The 20737-nt window shown below is 36.9% G+C and overlaps 1 protein-coding gene across 1 annotated transcript in view; it reads right to left on the bottom strand.

Annotated features, from left to right (window-relative positions):
* LOC126335913 (Down syndrome cell adhesion molecule-like protein Dscam2) overlaps positions 1-20737 on the bottom strand; it is a 217596-nt gene that overhangs the window by 72681 nt on the left and 124178 nt on the right. The window contains exons 13-16 of the mRNA XM_049999387.1: positions 8245-8384; positions 7670-7938; positions 7408-7562; positions 3559-3576 (exon numbers count right to left, since the gene is read on the bottom strand). Of these exons, the coding sequence (XP_049855344.1) occupies positions 3559-3576; positions 7408-7562; positions 7670-7938; positions 8245-8384 (582 nt within the window). The remainder of the gene's footprint in view (positions 1-3558; positions 3577-7407; positions 7563-7669; positions 7939-8244; positions 8385-20737) is intronic.

Raw genomic sequence — 20737 nt, 5'->3', positions numbered from 1 at the left:
GGTCATACATAAAGCATACCGTTGGCATGATGAAATCAATGCCTTCACTGCACGATAACAGTGGTGGGGTAACTGATGACAGTGCCACTAAAGAAGAGTTGTTAAACCCAGTTTTCCAAAACGCCTTCAACAAAGAAGATGAAGTAAATATTCCTGAATTCCAATCAAGAACAACTGCCAAGATGAGTAACGTAGAAGTAGATATCCTCGGTGTCACAAAGCAGCTTAAATCACTTAATAAAGGCAAGGCCTCTGGTCCAGATTGTATACCAGTCAGTTTCCTGTCAGAGTATGCTGATAAAATAGCTCCACATTTAGTAATTATATACAATTGCTTGCTCACAGAAATATGCGTACCTAAAGACTGGAAAATTGTTCAAGTCACACTAATGCCCAAAAAGGAAAGTACAAGTAATCCGCTGAATTACAGATCCATATCACTAACGTCAATTTGCAGTAGGGTGTTGGAACATATACTGCATTCAAACATTATGAAGTACCTCGAAGAAATCAATTTATTGACATATAGTAAGCACGGATTCAGAAAATATCATTCTTGTGAAACACAACTAGCTCTTTATACTCATGAAGTTATGAGTGCTACTGACAGCAGATGACAAATTGATTCCAGATTTTTAGATTTCTAGAAGGATTTTGACAGCGTTCCTCACAAGTGTCTTCTAACCAAACTGCGTGCCTTTGGAATATTGCCTCAGTTGTGTGACTGGATTCGTGATTTCCTGCCAGAAAGGTCACAGTTCGTAATAATAGATGGAAAGTGATCAAGTAAAACAGAAGTAATATCTGGCATTCCTCAAGGAAGTGTTATAGGCCCTCTATTGTTGCTGATCTATATTAATGACATAGGAGACAACCTGAGTAGCCGGCTTAGACTGTTTGCAGATGATGCTGTCATTTACCATCTTGTAAAGTTTTCAGATGACCAGAATGAATTACAAAATGATTTAGGTAAGATATCAATGATGCAATGGCAATTGAACCTGAATAAAGAAAAGTATGAAGTTATTCACATGAGTACTAAAAGAAATACACTAAATTTCGATTACACAATAAGTTGCACAAATCTGGCGGTTGTAAATTCAACTAAATACTTAGGTATTACAATTACAAATAACCTAAATTGAAACAATCACATAGATAATGTTGTGGGTAGAGCAAACCAAAGACTGTGATTCACTGCCAGAACACTAAGAAGGTGCAACAGGTCTACTAAAGAGACAGCTCACACCACACTTGTCTGCCCTATTGTTGAGATTTGCTGTGTGGTGTGGAACCCACATCAGGTGGGACTGACAGATGACATTGAAAAAGTACAAAGAAGGGTAGCTCATTCTGAATTATTGCAAAATAGGGGAGATAGTGCCACAAACATGATACTTGAATTGGAGTGGTAAACATTAAAACAAAGGCGGATCTTCTCATGAAATTTCAATTACCAGTTTTCTCTCCAATTGCGAAAACATTCTATTGGCACCCACCTATATAGGGAGAAATGAACATCATGATAAAATAAGAGAAATCAGGGCTTGCACAGAAAAATTAAAGTGCTCGTTTTTCCCACGTGTCATTAGAGAGTGGAACGGTAGAGAGACATTGAACCCTTTGCCAGGCACTTTATTGTGAATAGCAGAGTAATCACATAAATGTAGATGAATGCAGCCTAATTCCTCTCTGGAGTTAATATAGTTGTCATAAAATAATAAAGTAGCAGTATGTATTTAAAGAAATTTTGAGAATCTGTTCAGTTTCCTCTCTGTCATCAGATACTGTGTTATCTGCCATCTTAAATGATCAAATACTGAATTTTAGTAAATTCTTATCTTTGTTATTCATTACTTGTCTATTTTATCAGGTTCCTATTGTCATCTGCTTGAAACTCTCACTTTCTCTTTAATAGATACTTTGTTCTTTTATTTTACCTTCTTTATATCTGTACTATCTTCTGCTGTTAGGATAAGTATTTTGTCAAATAATTTCCCATTCATTTTTATCAGTATAACCTCAGTTTTCTTATATGCTAAATGTGTTACTTAATTTAATCTGGTATTTTTAAATACACATTATTTACAGTTTATCCCACAATCTGGAAGGATTTTTGGTGCATGAACACACTATATAATTATAATAATTTCCATTTCTGATGAACAGAATTTAAAAAAGAGTTTGTTTATTCACACCTTTGTAGCAGTCTTGCATTTGCTGTTATAGCCACATGTCATTGTTGAACAAAAAGTTTAAACAATTTCATACAATTTCCCTAAAATGTATAATTTCAGTGAGGATCAAATCAAGGACCAGTGGCAAAAATGATAAAGACAAAAATTGTTGAGGGTCATAATGTTATGGAAAAAACAGTATCAAAAATAAAACAACGGGAAATCCTGGATGGAATGCAACAATATTATGAAAAGGAAAGTTGCTACTATAGCAGAGATGCTGAGAAAGTTGCTACTATAGCAGAGATGCTGAGTCGCAGATAGGCACAACAAAAAGACTGTCACAAATAAAGCTTTCGGCCCTTAAGGCCTTCATCAACAATAGACCACACACACACACACACACACACACACACACACACACACACACACACACACACACACACACACACATGACTGCAGTCTCAGGCAACTGAAACCACACTTCAAGCAGCAGTACCACTGCACAATGGGAGTGGCAACTGGGTGGGATAAGGAGAGGCTGGGGCAAGGAGTTGGAGTGATAGTATGGTGGGGGGGTCATAGACAGTGAAGTGCAGCAGGTTCCCTGTTCCCATTCCAGCACCACACAGTCATCATTACACCTCTCCCCTGCCCTCCATCTAACCTGCAGCACTTCACTGTCCACCACTCCACTAACTGTCCCTCCCCATTCCCGCCCCAGCCTCCTCCTTACCCCACCCAGTCGCCACTTCCATCATGCAGTGGTGCTGCTGCTCGCAGTGTGGTTCCAGTTGCCTGATACTGCAGTCCTGTGTTTGCTTGAGTGTGTGTGTGTGTGTGTGTGTGTGTGTGTGTGTGTGTGTGTGTGTGTGTGTGTGTGTGTGTGTGTGTCTGTCTATATATATCTGCCTGTCGTCTATTTTTGATGAAGGCCTAATGGCCGAAAGCTTTATTTGTGAAAGTCTTTTTGCTGCGCCTATCTGCGACACAGCATATTTGTTATACGATGAGCAGCAACTTTACTTTTCATAATATCAAAAATAACTAATTTCCATTGCTGTAGAAACATTACTTGCAGGTAGGTGTGAAACTGCAAATGTAAAGATTCAGAGCTATCTGTAGTCAGTCAAATGATTTTTTTCTGCTTGATTATTGCTTCTTTTATCTGTGGCAATTATAAAACAATGTAAAAAGTGACAATATATGTCACAGTTTCTCTATTATATGCTCTACATGTCAGTACAAAGGTCACAGTAAAGCAGCGATATAACACCTCCAATAAGACCATGTTTAGTAAGGCACTAAGCACCTTCAGGTTGTTGACAGTTTTAGTTCAGAAATATAATATTATTGTGAGTATGTAAATGCTTTTACTTACCTCCTCTTATCCTGCTCTCTTCAGGGAAAATTCAGAAAGAAAAGTAAAAACTGTATTAACTGTCTTTGCAAGTACATATTTAGGCTAACAATACATATACTTATTATTAAGATGACATATTTAACCCTGTGATTAACATCATTGTATTTCAAAAAAAGTGTGATTACTTGTGCACTTTCTATGAAACAGTTTTAAATTTTCATTGAAAAGCTAATATAGTTCTCACATAATGGAAAGATCTTTCTTGTAAGTCATTTCTTTAGCGTATAAAAATACTTTTTTGCAAAATTTGTGATACACCAACTAATTGTTACAGTATCTGGACATGACAGCAATATGAGTAATATCTTACATACTGATGAAACACTGAAACAAGAAATGAGTCATTGAGTCTCACATCATCTGCTGGGAAACATGATGAATACCATGTCAAGGGCAGGCAAATAGGAAAGGGTAAGGGTTTATTAATCATCAGCAGTTGAAACATGCAGTTAATAGTGGTACCCATTAAGGGAATGGCAGCAAGGGAATGGAATCAACACCATGTGCTCTCAGTGTGTGTGCCTGGGCCTCATTCAACATTTGAAGAGACAGCTCTGGTGACTTGCGTGTCGATGGGGATGAAATGATGATGATAAGCACAACGCAACACCCAGTCCCTAAGCTGAGAAAATCCCTGACCCAGCTGGGAATTGAACCTGGGCTATTAGGTATGACAATCCGTCACGCTCACCACTCGCCTACCAGGGGAAGCTGACCATTGAGGGAACAGTGTGTAATCACATGCAGATTGTGTCGTATATTGAGGCAAGTAATGCCTTGGATTCCAAAGTCATACTTGGATCATTCCAGTGACTGGCAGAGAATGCCAGCCTTGTTCATGGAGTTTCAGTGAGGCACACAATTGGTAGCATAGTCCCTAGACTAGGTTCTAGCCTCCTCGTTCTGAATTGAATGAAATGCCTGAAACTGAGACTGAGAAAATCCCAAGGCAAGCTGGTACATGACTTCCTCGACTTGTGCCATATTTTTGAGAACTGTAGAGTCCCCATAAATGGATCAGATGTGCACTACACATCAGAAGTTGCTGCCCAGGTGACTGTGTAGGGTGCAAACAAGAACTTGTTGGAACAGGCAACTCTTCATTCAGTCTAGAAAACTATGGCTGCAGGAGACCTGGAAGTATCAGTGTAAAATCCTAGTGGTTAACTGTCGAAGCATTCCCAATAAAGCGCCATAGTTTGAAACACTCCTGTAAAACAGTGAAGCTCACAAAATACTAGGTACAGAAAACTGGTTAAAATCCATAGTTGGCAATAGTGATATTTTTGTAGAATATATAAGCATATATTGATAGGATAGGCTAATGGGGAATGGAGGTGGTGTATTTGTTGCAACAGACAGGAATGTCGAATGTGCTGAGACAGAAATTGAAGCTTCATGCAAGATGGTTTCAGCAAGTTTCATTATCAGAGGTGGTCATAAAATTATATTTAGAGCCTTCTATCGACAACCGGACTAACTTTATGATGTAACCAAAAACTTTAGAGAGAACCTCTTTTCAGTAACATGTAAATTCCACAGTCATACTGTAGTCATCGGAGGAGACTTTAATCATCTTACAATCAATTCGGATACTTACAGTTTTGTTAGTGGTGGATGGTACAAGACATTCTGTGAAACATTAGTAAATGCTTTATCTGAAAAGTACCTAGGACAGATGCTTTGGAATTCCACTCATGATGAAAATATTTTAGATCTGATGGCAGTAAAAATACCTGATCTCTTTGAAGATGTCCTCATTCAAACTGGTATCAGTAACCATGAGGGAGTAGTAGCAATCATGACTACAAAAGTACAAAGGGCAACTGAAACAAGCAGAAAGATTTAGGATATATGTTCAGTAAATTAGATAAAGAAGTAGTGTTCTCATTCCACATGAGAAACTTGAAACTTTTAGCTAGGACAGGAGCATGAAGAGGGAGTACAGCTCAAGTTTAAAAAAAAAAAATATATTGCAGCATAATATATGTCGCCAATACAGCAGTTCATGGTGAGAGGAACCCTCCATGGTATACAATCAAAGTAAAGAAACTGTTAAAGAAACAGAGCCTACTGCATGATTGATGTAAAACAAAGCAAAGGCATATAGATGGAGAGATGTTGAATGAAACACATTTAACTGTCAAGAGAGCAATATGTGAAACCGTCAGTGATTACTGTATCAGAATATTGTCAAATGATTTTTCACTAAATCCAAAGAAATTCTTCTCATATGTAAAGGCTGTTTGTGGCACCAGTGATAGTGTTCTGTTGCTCAGCAAAAGTGAAAATGCTTAACTCCATTTTCAAATGTTCCTTTACAAATGAAAATCTAGGAGTATTACCCCAGTTTCATCCTCATACTACACAAAAGATGAGTAAAACAGATACTAGTGCCAATGGCACTGAGAAACAGCTGAAATCGTTAAATCTAAATGAAGCACCAGTGCTTGATGGCATCTCTATCAAAGATTCTATACTAAAACTATGGTTGAGTTAACCCATCATTTAGCTATAATCTACTATAGATTCCTGACACAAAAACCATGCCTAATTCATCCAATATCCTTGATGTGTATTTGTTGTAGACTCTTAGAACATAATCTGAGCTCAAATTTAATGTGACATCTTGAATAGAATGCCTTCATCCATGCCAAATAACAGGGATTCAAAAAATGTTTATAATGCAAAACCTACCTTGCACTTTTCTCACAAGATATCGTGAAAGCCATGGATAGAGGCAAACAGGTGGATGCAGATGTCTGGTAGGCATTTGACTAAGCTTATCATCAAAAGTATGATCATAAATGATACTAAGTTAAATCTGTAACCGGATTCAGGATTTTTTGGTAGGTAGGACACAGCAAGTTATCTTAGATGGAGAGTCATCAACAGATGTAAAGTAACTTCATGTGTGCCACAGGGAAGCTTGTTGGAGCCTAGCTATTCATGTAGTATATTAAGTACCTTGCAGACAGTATTAATAATAACCTCAGACTTTTAACAGATGATGCAGTTAACTACAATGAAGTACTGTCTGAAAGAAGCTGCACAAACATTCACTCTGATCTTGATAAGATTTCAAGATATGCAAAGATTGGCAACTTGATTTAAATATTCAGAAATATAAGGCTGTGTACTTCACAAAATGAAAACATGTAATATCCTATGACTTTAACATCAGTGAGTTACAGCTGAATTGGTCAACTCGTACAAACACATTGGTTCAACAATTAACTAGGATATGAGATGGAATGTTCATGTTATCTCAGTTGTAGGTAAAGCAGGTGGCACACTGCTGTTCATTGGAAGAATACTAGAGAAATGCACTCAACCTAGAAAGGAGACTACATATAAAACACTCATGCTACACATCCTAGCATAATACTTAAGTGTGGGGCCCATGCCAATTAGGACTAACAGGGGATGTTGAACAGGTACAAAGACGGGCTGCAAGGATGGTCATAGTTTCATTCAACCCTTGGGAGAGTGTTAAGAAGATGCTTGAAGAGAGATCCAAACTATCCCATGAAAACTTAATTAGAAAGGTTGTAGAACTAACCTTAAGTGATTAGTCTTGGAGCATATTACAACACACTATATAACACTTAGAGGAGGGTCACAAAGATGAGATTAGATCAATCACAGCATGCACAGAGGCAGGTAAGCAATCATTCTTGCCGTGATTCATATGTTCTTCATATAAAAATTTTAAAACATTATTGTCACCCAGCTCTCAGTCTTGTTTATAATGCATTATGAGAATATTGCATTATGCCATGTTGACTGTCCATATTGTTAACTTACCTTGCACCGAAACAATATACTGGATTTCTTCTTTCCCAAAAATATTTTCAGCTGAACATGAATAATTCCCAGCATCCGTAATTTGTACGGAGGCTATATGAAGTGTGCCTTCAGAATTTACTTGCAAATGGTTGTCCTCGTGGATTCTTTTGGCACTGTCAAAATATGAGACCTCTGCATTATTACATGGCTGTATATCTAATTTTATTTCACCTTAATGGTGAATATATGATTTGATGTAAAACTGTTGAAGATTTATTACTTTTTCTTCCACTGAATGTGTGGATTTGGTTGTCCAACTGTTATGCATGGCAACTTGAGCTCTTCTTTCCAGACAGTTATGACATGTCCACCAAATGAGGCAATACGAGCAGGGACATGGTTAACTGCTGACTGCACAACATGCCTTGATGAACTTCCTTCACCAACAATAGTACTGGCAGTCACCCAGAACTCATATCTGTGATGTGCAACCAAGTGGCTAATACTATAATAGGTCTGTTCTGAGGGCAAATCATATTGATCTCTTTCCTGTACAACAAACAGAAAGGAGAAAAAGATGAAGTAATTTTATATGACATTTAGTAACTAAAAGAGGACTGTCATTCCCATACAACAGAAATATTTATCTAAGCTTAGAAGGAATTACAGTTTGTATAGCTAAATATATGTAATTATTTACTTCACTGAAGTAAGGAGCAGCAACATAATTTCAAAGAGGAACTTGTCTGAACATAAAGAAGAAATAAGTGTTGGTAAGGCATTCATTACAAATGTTAACTGAGACCAGTTTGTTTAATAATGTTCGTAATTTAGCGGATAACATGCAATACAGACCAGGCTGACACCATCCAGTGACTTCACGTACACCTTGTATTTTCTGATTCTTCCATTAGGATATCTGGGAGGCTTCCAGGAAAGAAGAATTGTTCTGGAATCCATTATTAGTGCCTTTATATCTTCTGGTTCAGTTGGAACTGGAATAAATTACACTGTAAGTCTAAATATCATAAAACAAACATTTATGTGTGACTGGTTATGAAAAAAAATGCAAATTAATTTAATTCACGAAATTTTTTAAAATATTATACACACACCAAGAAAAGTTTTGCATCACCCCGGTTCCCAGAACTCCTAAAGATAGGTGTCAACTGTGGATACTGTATCACAGACACAGTCCCTTTGACTGTTCAGAGATGTCACTAAAACCATCCAAAGATGCAAACAACCATGCATCGGCAGCGCCTGTGAGACAGAGGGGGTCCAACAGCCAATCATTTCCAGTCATTACACCAGGAAGGATGTACACAGCTCGTGTTCTCTGTAGTTCAACCATGCCTAAATGGTCAATAACGTGGTTTAATCATGGTACTTTGTACCAGGGAGGGCTCTCAACAAGGCATCTTGGAGTGAATCAAAGTGAAGTTGTTCAGACATGGAGGAGATTCAGAGAGACAGGAACTGTTGACGACATGCCTCACACAGGCTACCCAAGGGCTGCTATTGCAGTGGACACCCACTACCTACGGATTATGGCTTGGAAGAACCCTGATTGCTATGCCACTGTGTTGAGTAATGCTTTTCGTCCAGCCACAGGACATTGTTTTATGACTCAAACCGTGTGCAATAGGCTGCATGATGCGCAACTTCACTCCCAACGTACATGGCAAGGTCCATCTTTGCAAGCATGACATCATGCAGCATGGTACAGATGGGGCCAGCAAAATGCCGAATGGACCACTCAGGATTGGCATCACGATCTCTTCGCTAATGCATGCCGCGTGTGCCTTCAACCAGACAATCGTAAGAGACGTGTTTGGAGGCAACCCATACAGGCTGAAAGCCTTAGGCACACTGTCCATCGAGTGCAGCAAGGTGGAGATTCCCTGCTGTTTCGGGGTGGCATTATGTGTGGCTAATGTACGCCACTGGTGGTCATGGAAGATGCCGTAACGGCTGTATGATACGTGAATGCCATCCTCTGACCGATAGTGCAACCAAATCAGGAGTATATTGGCAAGGCATTCGTCTTCATGGACGACAGTTCTCACCCCCATTGTGCCCATCTTGTGAATTACTTCCTTCAGGATAATGACATCGCCCATGTCATGTTCTCCAGACATGAATCCTATTGATCATGCCTGGGATAGACTGAAAAGGGCTGTTTATGGACAACGTAACCCATCAACCACTCTGAGGAATCTACACCAAACCGCTGTTGAGGAGTGGGACAGTCTGGACCACAGTGCCTTGATGAACTTGTGTATAGTATGCCACAACAAATGCAAGCATACATCAGTGCAAGAGGATGCACTACTGGGTATTAGAGGTACCGGTGTGTACAGCATTCTGGACCACCACCTCTGGAGGTCTAGCTGTATGGTGGTATAAAATGCAATGTGTGTTTTTCATGTGCAATAAAAACCATGGAAATAATGTTTATGTTGATCTCTGTTTCAATTTTCTGTACAGGTTCCGGCACTCTCAGAACTAAGGTAATGCAAAACTTTTATTGATGAGTGTATTTGAAAAGTGTCAGCACTTTCCAGTTTTGCTTTCTTTTGTTCTACAACATAAAAAGACCATATAATTTCAATCAGCAGATCATAAAGATAAAATAAATAGCTGTGCACATCACTAGGAAGACACCAGAATTCAGCTCTCTCTCTCGGTGTGTGTGTGTGTGTGTGTGTGTGTGTGTGTGTGTGTGTGTGTGTGTGTGTGTGTGTGTGTGTGTTTGTGGGCAGGCACGCATGCGCACACATAGTGCTTGGAAATAAGCTATAATATAAAATGTAAAAAGTTAATCCAGTAACAAACTTGTGAACAACGACATACATTTTTTGTCAGTAAGGTAGAAAGCTGTATTTAGGACTTCATAGGTGGAATGTCATGGTTGCAAAGTACTATCACGAATTGTTTAGAGGCAAATGGAAAAACTAGTAGAAGCCGACATCGGGGAGGATCAGTTTGGATTCTGTAGAAATATTGGAACTCGTGAGGCAATACTGACCTTACGACTTATCTTAGAAGATAGATTATGGAAAGGTAAACCCATGTTTCTAGCACTTGTAGACTTACAGAAGGTTTTTGACTATGTTGACTGGAATACTCTCAAATTCTTTAGGTGGCAGGGGTTAAATACAGGGAACAGTACGGTATTTACAGTTTGTACAGAAACTAGATGGCAGTTATAAGAGTCAAGGGCCGTGAAAGGGAAGCAGTGGTTGGAAAGGGAGTGAGACGGGATTGTAGCCTACCCCAAAATGTTATTCAATCTGTATATTGAGCAAGCAGTAAAGGAAACAAAAGAAAAATTTGGAGTTGGAATTAAAATCCATGGAGAAGAAATAAAAACTTTGCAGTTTGCCGAAGAAGTTGTAATTCAGTCAAAGACAGCAAAAGATCTGGAAGAGCAGTTGTCGTGAAAGGAGGATATGAGGTGAAAATCAACAAAAGCAAAACAAGGATAATGGAATGTAGTGTAATTAAATCAGGTGTTACTGAGGGAGTTAGATTAGGAAATGAGACAGGTAAAGTAGTAAATGAGTTTTGCTATTTGGGGAGCAAAATAACTGATGATGGTTGAAGTAGAAAGGATATAAAATTTAGATTGGCAATGGAAAGGAAAGCTTTTCTGAAGAGAAATTTGTTAACATTGAGTATAGATTTAAATGTCAGAAAGTCATTTCAGAAAGTATTTGTACGGAGTGTAGCCATGTGTGGAAGTAAAACATGAATGATAACTAGTTTAGACAAGAAGAGAATAGAAGCGTTCAAGATGTGGTGCTACAGAAGAATGCTGAAGATTAGATGGGTAGTTTGCATAACTAATGAGGAGGTACTGAATAGAATTGGGGAGAGAGGAATTTGTGGCACAACTTGTGATGAAGCAGGCTGGGATCATTTTACTTCCTCTCTTGTTTTCCCACCTGACTCCTTAAATCCATTTTATTTTTTATTTTTGAGTAATTATCATTAACATACAGCAGTATAATCTGCATATTCATAAGAGACAAAGGTTAGCCCTCAGTTTTAGAGAATATAGCACTATATCTAATTTCGTGCTTAGTTTTGTGTAATTAATTTCATGATTTATTTGGACTATTCCTAATTAATATCTTTCATTAAAGAGTGAAATCATTAATTGTTCCATGACTTAAATTCTATTGTTGACTTATGAATACTGTACTAATTGTAAACATTTGGAAGATGAAACACTGGCATTCTTTAAGTATTTATTTGGCCCTATTTGAAAACGTAATAGCAAAGCCAGCCCTTAATTAATTCCAAATTAATTACCAGTTTTGTCGAAAGTATTGTTTGTATAACTATATCTGTTAATTTCATCATTTAAACAAATAATTCGGCCTAACCCTCGTGGTAGAAGAAACTGAAAAAGAACTAATTTGTCAATGTATTCAGTTAATTTAATGACTGATGTTTTGATTGTAATTTCTGTAAATTAAACATCAAACAATGTATAGTTTCAGTACCTATTATTATTATGATATATAAAGGCCCAGTTTTGGTCCCAAGACAGTCAGCCCGTAGCTGATATTCACATGAGGAACCCATATTGGTTAAATCAACAACAATACATCAACTTAACTGTGAAATAATGTAACACAAATAGGCTATGTGTTAAAAGAATGACAGTGTCTGTTCAATACGTACTGTATTATTCTTCAAGAACTGTGAACTGTGTGGTTTGGATTTTACTGTTCATAGATATTCAACAGTAAACTGTTGTAGCAGTATGCCGATGTTTGCCTGCTTATCAAAATTTGCCAATGGTTAATTGTCCATATAACTGTGTAATATTGGGGGGGGGGGGGGGGGGGAGGGGTTGTGAACAGTTACAGTAAAGAACTATGAAATGCAACTATGCAACTGCTGGCTACATCATTTACAGTAATCAGTGTTGAACTTCCACCCCCCATTTTTCAATTAGTATAACAACACAGTATGCCAACACCGAAGACTATCAATGAGATAATAAAGCAGGTGAAGGTCACAAACTTCACTAGAAGAAGGGGTCAGTTGGTAGGACATGTTCTGAGGAGGCATCAAGGGATCACCAATTTTGGTGTGGTTGGCAGGAGAGCCAACTCCGTGTTACTAGAGGATTTAGCTCACGCAGGCTGGCGTGAGGTCTGGAACAGGACAAGGAAATTAGAATTTAGAAAAACGGACATAGCTGGTGGAATACTTAACTTTAATCCATTAATGACGAACGTCGGTTTTGACGGTACATAGATAACACTATCAATAGTAACTGGTAGGTCGTAGCAAACAATGTAGCTATGCTAACTATCGTCTCGGCAAATGAGAGCGTATTTTGTCAGTGAACCATTGCTAGCTAAGTCGGGTGTACAACTGGGGCGAGTGCTAGGAAGTCTCTCTAGACCTGCCGTGTGGCGGCACTTGGTCTGCAATCACTGATAGTGGCAACACGCATGTCCGACGTATACTACCAGACCGCGGCCGATTTAAAGGCTACCACCTAGCAAGTGTGGTATATGGCAGTGACACCACAAATTTAGTGCTGGACGGCAGTGTGGTGGGTAAAAACTATAGAGGAGACCAAGAATGAATACACTAAGCAGATTCAAATGGCTCTGAGCACTATGGGACTTAACTTCTGAGGTCATCAGTCCCCTAGAACTTAGAACTGCTGAAACCTAACTAACCTAAGGGACATCACACACATCCATGCCCGAGGCAGGATTTGAACCTGCGACCATAGCGGTCGCGCGGTTCCAGACTTGGCGCCTAGAACCGCTCGGCCACTTTGGCCGCTAAGCAGATTCAGAAGGATGTAGGTTGTAGTAGTTGCTTGGAGATGAAGAAGCTTGTGCAGAATAGAGTAATGTGGAGGGCTACATCAAACCATTCTCTGGACTGAAGACCACAGCAACAACAACAGCAGATGGAATGTGGAATTCGATTTCAACACTGGAAAGATAGTGGCAGCAACTGCAAATGAGTGGCACTTACTGTTGATCTGGATAACCCAGAACTTAAATTCTCGAGAACAGATTCAAAAGGAAAACTTTGGCAACAGAATGTTCCACAGCTGAAAATAGTGTAGGCTATTTACTTACTGGTATATGGCATGACATTATAGCGTGTCTCTTTTATTCTATTCAACTGTTTAGAACTACTTATAAGTACATCCAGAAACTACAAAATGTAGTAGAATTATTATGTTTAAAATACTTTTCAGTTGTAATAAATTTACTTCTGTTACATAATTAGTAAAGATATATGAAATGCTGTAAGTGCCCTAAATACATATTTCCAATTGAATGTTTACTGCGCAGTACCACACATATACACAAAAGATCGTAGTGAAGGCCCAATAAAAATAAGTCCAAAAACAAATTCTTGTTGTGTTATGAGACATTCTATCCCATGATAGCCATTTGTTTTGTTGACAATACAGGAGATGTTCAATGTGGTTTCCACTAATTTTTACACATCCTTCAGTCCTTCTTCCCAAAGAATCATGAGCCTGTGCAGACACACATGACTATTTTTAGATCATGTGCATGGTATACAAATCAGGGTGGAAATTCTTCTGAAAAACCTGGAACTCTCTGGGAATTACATTTTACCAGAAAAAAATCAGGGAAATCTCAGGGGATTTCAGGAACTTCATAAAATCCCGAGAATTCAGTGTTTTTAACTTAGCATTGTAATTTAATTTTATCAAGCTTTATAAACCACAAATTTTAAAATACCTAATCTTTCAAAGCTATACTTATATGAATATTGGCCACAATCTTTGTACAGCTTCATTTATTATCAGTATTTCAACCAAACATCAAAGGGTGTTGTAGCTAGTATCGATATGGTGACCACACATTGTCACTATGTAGTTTTGCCTCTTGTTTCGAAACCTGAGGTTGGCTGTATGTCACTTGTACTTCCAGGCAGAATTCTTCATACCACCTTTTCAGGAATAGTGGAGTGCTTGAGTTAATTGAACTTTACCAGAAAGAAATACATTTATGGGTGTATTTGTGTTCAATTTTATACCTTATTTAAAACTTACTGATTTCAAAATGTGAAGTCTTACAGCCCACCATCTTCTTTTATATGTTTTCCTTCTTTTTGTTTTTCAGTGACACAGTATAATTATTAACACTCAGAACCACAAATGCACTGGCCACAATCGATGCATCATATATGTTTATTTTGGCTGCATATGAGTTAAACTGAAAGTTGTCTCGAATGTGTCAGCATCATATCATAAATATTGGCCAATGTTGACACCAATGTCCAATCAAAGGGAACAGAGACTTGCATTGCAGCATTGCAACAAGTGTATTGTTAAATAAATGTTTTCTTAGAAGTTAATATGCTCCAGTAAAAAAATTGACGTAAAAATAGTGTTTTCAGTACAACATTTCACTTATTAAAAACTTGAAAGCTTTGGTTTTTGTTGACATGCAGCCAAGTGGATAAAATCATACATCAGCAGCAGAGAGCAGTATGTGGAAACAGAAACTAGATGAATTTTAAATCTAAAAAAGACAGTGTTCATGGTGTTTACAAGTAGAGAAAAGGAAGAACACATAGATATATTCATAGATGAAACAAGACTGAAAGAAGATAACACTAGTAAATTTTTGGGGGTTGCAGTTGACAGTAAGCTCCAGTGGAGTCAACATGTGGATAATGTTTTCTGTAAATTAAGCACTGCAATATTTGTTGTGAATCATCTTGCACTTTATGCCAACAAAGAGCTTCTATGTACAGTGTACCGTGCTCTATTTGAGCCGTACCTACAACATGGAATTACTGTTTGTGGAAATTCTAGCAGCAAAAGTACAAAAAGAATATTTACATTGCAAAAGAAAGCTGTTAGGACCCTCTTACACAAGAAACAAAGAGACTCGTGCAGAACTGTCTTCCATAGTCTAAAAATACTGACATTTCCATCTCTATACATTTGCAAAACAATAATATCATTAATAAAAGGATATGCAGTACTAGAAAGAAATGCAGACGTTCATACATAAGAAACAAGAAATAAAGGCCAGCTGAGAACTATACAACAACGACTGAGAGTTGCTGAAAAAGGTCCTCGACACTTGGGTGTCAGACTCATGAAGTGCCTTCCAAAAAGTTTACAGGACAATGTGAGTAAAAAGACATTCCAAAAACTTTTAAATGATTATTTAATGGAAAAAGAATTTTATAGTTTAGTAGAGTGTATGTACCAATGAATGAACAATGTTACTATTACTGATATAGAAGTGCTGTAACTAATTGGACATATTATGATATGTAAATAACCTGAGAACATGAATACTGAGAGAAAAATGTAAGTACGAGTATAATGTAGTATGTAAATAATTTCCAGGACCTAAAAAATGAGTGAAAAACACAAGCAACATTATATAAGCATTACCACTTTGATGTATTAAATTGTAATAAATAGGTTAAATATTGCAAGAAAGTAGGTTTAAATTGACTTGTCTTATATTACAAGTACACACTTTATACAAAATGTAATCAAAAGGGACCAAATAAAAATCAATCAATATTACATGTTTACAAGGTGTTTCCACAGCCAACCTTACCAAATATGCTTTTTCAACATATGATCTGAAGTCAACATAAAATGTGTTATGTGTCTCATATAAACTAAAACTGATAAAGTAGGTTACTGTATGTAAACACGAAACTAGGTAGCTCTACATTCACATTGATATCTCAGCACACATATTTAAATCTCATTCACGCTGATTTGATCTTATTTTACATTTTTTCTTTTCTTTTTTCTCAGTATTTAGTTAATTACCCTCTATTATGTTCTCTGCTTGTGGTTAAATGTGTATGTTTTTGGAACAGTTTGTTTAAGTTGTTGATGTTAAGAAAGATAGTTACTGTTCTGCATTAATGAAAAAGCAATAAATAGGGTTCAAGGTCATTATGAGTTCTGAAGGTGCATATTCACTGAGCCTGAAATGTGTTTTCAAAATATATTTCTGGTTGCTGCTTGTGGACACCATTTTGAAACCTGTTTTGAAATGTGGAAACAAACATCCGTAGCAATGGGATCGAAGCAAACAGTTTTTTAGGCGGACAATACATGTTACTGACTCATCGCTGCAAAGCACTAGTGCATGTTTACATATTGCAATGTGTCTGGTGCACAGAGCCAAATTGTGTTAAATTTTGCTTGTTGTAGTGAGTTTTTTAAAAAAAAAGTTTTTAAATGGAGTGGTCAATGCAGATGACCATCAAATTGTTACATATCTCGGTAGGCACCAGGCTGAGATCTGCTTGATGAATGCTTGAAGCAAGCAGTAAAAGAACAGCTCAAAAAGGGCATTCTGCAGAGAATTGCTGCTATGATCACTCTTCTGTCACATCCATAAGCATACCAGAAAAGAACAACACTCGTGAGGAAGTAATTTTTGATTATTTATGCAGAATCAAACCAACTGAATAAAGATCGGATAATAATGCATATTTAATGATGTTTCTCATTTAATTATTGTTACACAAACCTTGAGGACTTCCACCAATGCCCCTCTAATTTCAGGTACTATTTGGAATTCAAAATTGGTGGATGACATCCAAGTGAACTTGCAAAAACCAGAGCCATCTTCAGATATTGAGCTGCTATAGCAAGTTATTACTGCCAGTTGTTCTCTAGTATGTTTTTGTCCATCAACAACAAGAAGACCTTTTACTTTGTTTCCATGAACTTTCTTAGAGTATTAATAGTTCACTAACATGTATCATTACAGTTTCTTCATCAATAGACAAAACATAGGAGACAATACGAAAACTATATGATAAATAGTGTTGCAGACGATGGGAATACATTGCAAGAAATCATTGCCACCAGCGTAGAAAGAAACCAGAAACAAAGTTGGAAGCATGTCATGAAATGCTGCAGGAAACATGTTTCGATCAGTAATATGTTCCCTGTGACAGTGTGTGTAAACACGAGAATGGTGTGTGTGTGTGTGTGTGTGTGTGTGTGTGTCTTAGAATGATGCAGGCATTTTATTCTTCTTTTACAATTAATAGTGCTACAGTGTCTAATTTCAAGACATTTTATGAAGGTATTTGGAAAAGTCACACAAATTTACAGGACTGGCATGAACCTACTTTAGTGTAGTTACTGCCGTAGCCAAATACTTTTAAGTAATACAGAGTGTCAGGCACATTTTATCTGCATGACAGGGAAAAGCATACAAATCTTGCTCTAAGTAAGAGAACATCGTGTCCCCTTGAAGTGTTTTTTTCAGCCAAAAATGTCAACTGCTATTCTATCATCTACTAATTCTGAGTCACATACTTCAGTATCATCGTCTTCAGAATAAAGTATCTCTGCTACCTTCAACAGTAAATCTTCCAAGCGAACTTGTGGAATTTTTATTAAAAGAAGGTGTAATGATGCCAGAAATTCTCTGGTGTGTTGAAACAATTATGACACTCAAGTCACTTCAGGAGATTGAAAAGGATGTTGCTGTAATCTCAAGAATATGTAAAGTTAGTGCTATAACTAACAAGATGCAACTTAAGCAAGGTAAGATAAGATATGTTTTTATATTTGGAATTGTGCCTTATTTTAATCAAAAGTCACTCGGGTTGCTGATGAAAGCCAGTTATACTGTTCTTGGTTTTGACGAATCACTGAATAAATAAAATTGTGGAAGCACACAAATGGATGTAAATAAAAGATTTTGGGATGAAGATAAAAAAGGATAACAACAAGATAAATTACTTCCCGTTTTCTTGGTCATACCAGAGCTTATGACATTTTATCTTCTTTGCATTGATGTGACAAGAAACTTACCAAAGGGAAAGATTCTCCAGATTTCAACGGATGGGCCAAATGTGAATTGGCTGTTTCTGAAAGAATATAATGCACATTCAGCAGGGTTGAAACAGCTAGTTATTGGTAGCTTCATTATGTGCATAATGCTTTCAAAGATGCAATCAAGGCAACACATTGGGACAATGCATTATTTTTTAGAGCCTTGTATAATTTTTTTCAAGTATGTCCCAACCAGGAGAGTAGACTATACTCAGTACTCAGGCTCCAATGTTTTTCCAAAAAGAATTTGTTGTATTAGATGGCTGGAGAATTCCTCATTTGCTCAAAGAACAGTTGATACAACACCAAACATGAAGACATTTCTTGAGAGTGTGAAGAAGGATAAGAATGAACCAAAGAGCAAAATTTTGTGTTGGTGAGTATGTTCATTAATAATCCACTGCTGTGTGCCAAACTTGCTTTTTTCAAGCATTAGTCTGCGATATCGAACCTTTCCAAATGTTCCAGACAGATGTTCTGTTAACTCGATTTCTGCACACAGCTTTGGTATCTACAGTAAAAGTAGTATTAGGACATTTTATGAAGCCAGAGATATTTTTAAAAAAGCACATGAATCAACTTAGCTGCTACCAAGGAAGAAAAAAAAACTGTCACCGGCAAAAAAGCGTAATTCTAAATTTTGATCCCCACAAAGAATTAAAGAAAACCAGTTCAGTTGTAAGAACTGTCAATATTCTTAAGTTTTGACAAGAATGTAAGACAAGTCTTCAAACATTTGACATGAAACTTAATAACAAGTCACCCTTCAACTACCCACTAACACTTGCAGTTACATGTCTTGACCCAGGTTCAGTTGTGTCCAACATGTTTGGCAAAAACACATCTTGATAAGCTGCTTTGTATTCTCACAGAAAGTAATCACCCAAATGGAACTGCAGCAGATAATTTAAGGCATGAATTTGAGAATCTGACTCGCTACCACGCGCTATCAGTTCTTTTAAAGGACACAACAATTCTGAAAAAAGAGATGATTATTTCTAGTGGGATATCCTTAATGATAAATACCAAAACTTGATGGTTGTCATGAAATTAGTCTTTCCCATGTAAATGCTAACATTGAAAAGGGCTTTTCAATTAATGGTGAATGCCTCTTTGAAAACATGACGCAGAAGTCAGTTGTTAAACATAGCCAAATATATGATGCTGTGTCCAATACAGGCAACATCGAAAACTTAGATATTCCAAAATCTCTTATTCACAGCACAAGGAATGTACACTCACATTATGTGGAACATTATAATCAACTCAAAAAACAATACCTTGCAGAGGAACAGAGCATTTTAGAAAAAAAAGGAAAAAAAAAGAGACTTGGAAGTGAAAGAGTCGGAATCAAAGTGTTTGAAAATCTTAGAAAGTGCTACAAGAGAAGTGTTTGCACTTGAAGAACAAATAAAGGCTTTGGAAAATTAGATAACTGCCTTCATGACAGTGCATTTGTTTCATAAACAGTGAAATTATAGGAAAAATTTAAAAGTTTGCTCCTCTGCCAACTTTCTAAATAGATATTTTATGTGTTTCGAGTTGGGACTTGAATGTTACAAGAAATCCTTGGGACCAGCATAACTGAAACATTTAAATTGTAAGTACACATTACTTGTTATTGAAAATAACATTTAAAGTGTTTGATTTATTTATTTATTTATTTATTTGTAGAAAATTGTATTATGTTGTATAAGCCTGAGTAATTTTAAGTAGATTTCTATTACTTTAATATTTTTGGTTTTGTTGTGAGTGGCCTCTTAACTGCTTCATTTTAAATCTCCTATAACAGTACTGTTTTTCCGAATCTATAGGCATACACAACACTCCAAACATTTTATGCTATAAGTTCCTTTCCCTTGTAGGCGAGGACAATCACTTATTAATTTCTGTAGTGATGATATGAGAAAGAAAGAAATATATTCACCTGGAAATCTGTAATACTTACAAGGGAAAACCTGGAATTACCAGGTGTTTTTTTTTTATTTTATTTTATTTTTTTTTTAAAAAAAGGTTCATGTAGCCACACTGCACATACTGCACTTATTAAAAAGACTCAGGGTTAGGTACCATAAAAAGAGATGTGGAAAATAGGTTTGTACCCCATTGTGCATAAAACCAAGGGTTTTCTATTTCCCCTTTAATATGCATAATCTGTCATGCAAAAGTGAGTGATAAGCAGCACTTCTTAATTTTAATTTGTTTGGTATAGTGTATAGTTATCCATAATTCCTGCACATGCATTGATGATGAAGTGAACCTAATGCCTTGCTTCCATGATTTCTGCAGGATTTGCATCTACTCACATGTAGTTATTGAGGAATAATGCATTTGGATCTCTATCAAGAAAGATTCACAACAGTGAAGATGAACAAAAAAAGAAAACAGCAGTTACATGGAAAAATGGTGTTAGTCAAGCAAAATGTGTTTGCTTTATTGTATACTTACCAGTATTAAATAAATGATCAGTCAAACACCTGC

The sequence above is a fragment of the Schistocerca gregaria genome, chromosome 2 (assembly GCF_023897955.1).
Source record: "Schistocerca gregaria isolate iqSchGreg1 chromosome 2, iqSchGreg1.2, whole genome shotgun sequence".
NCBI lineage: Eukaryota > Metazoa > Arthropoda > Insecta > Orthoptera > Acrididae > Schistocerca > Schistocerca gregaria.
The sequence above is the reverse complement of the archived record's forward strand: the minus strand, read 5'-3'. Positions and strand labels throughout refer to the sequence as shown.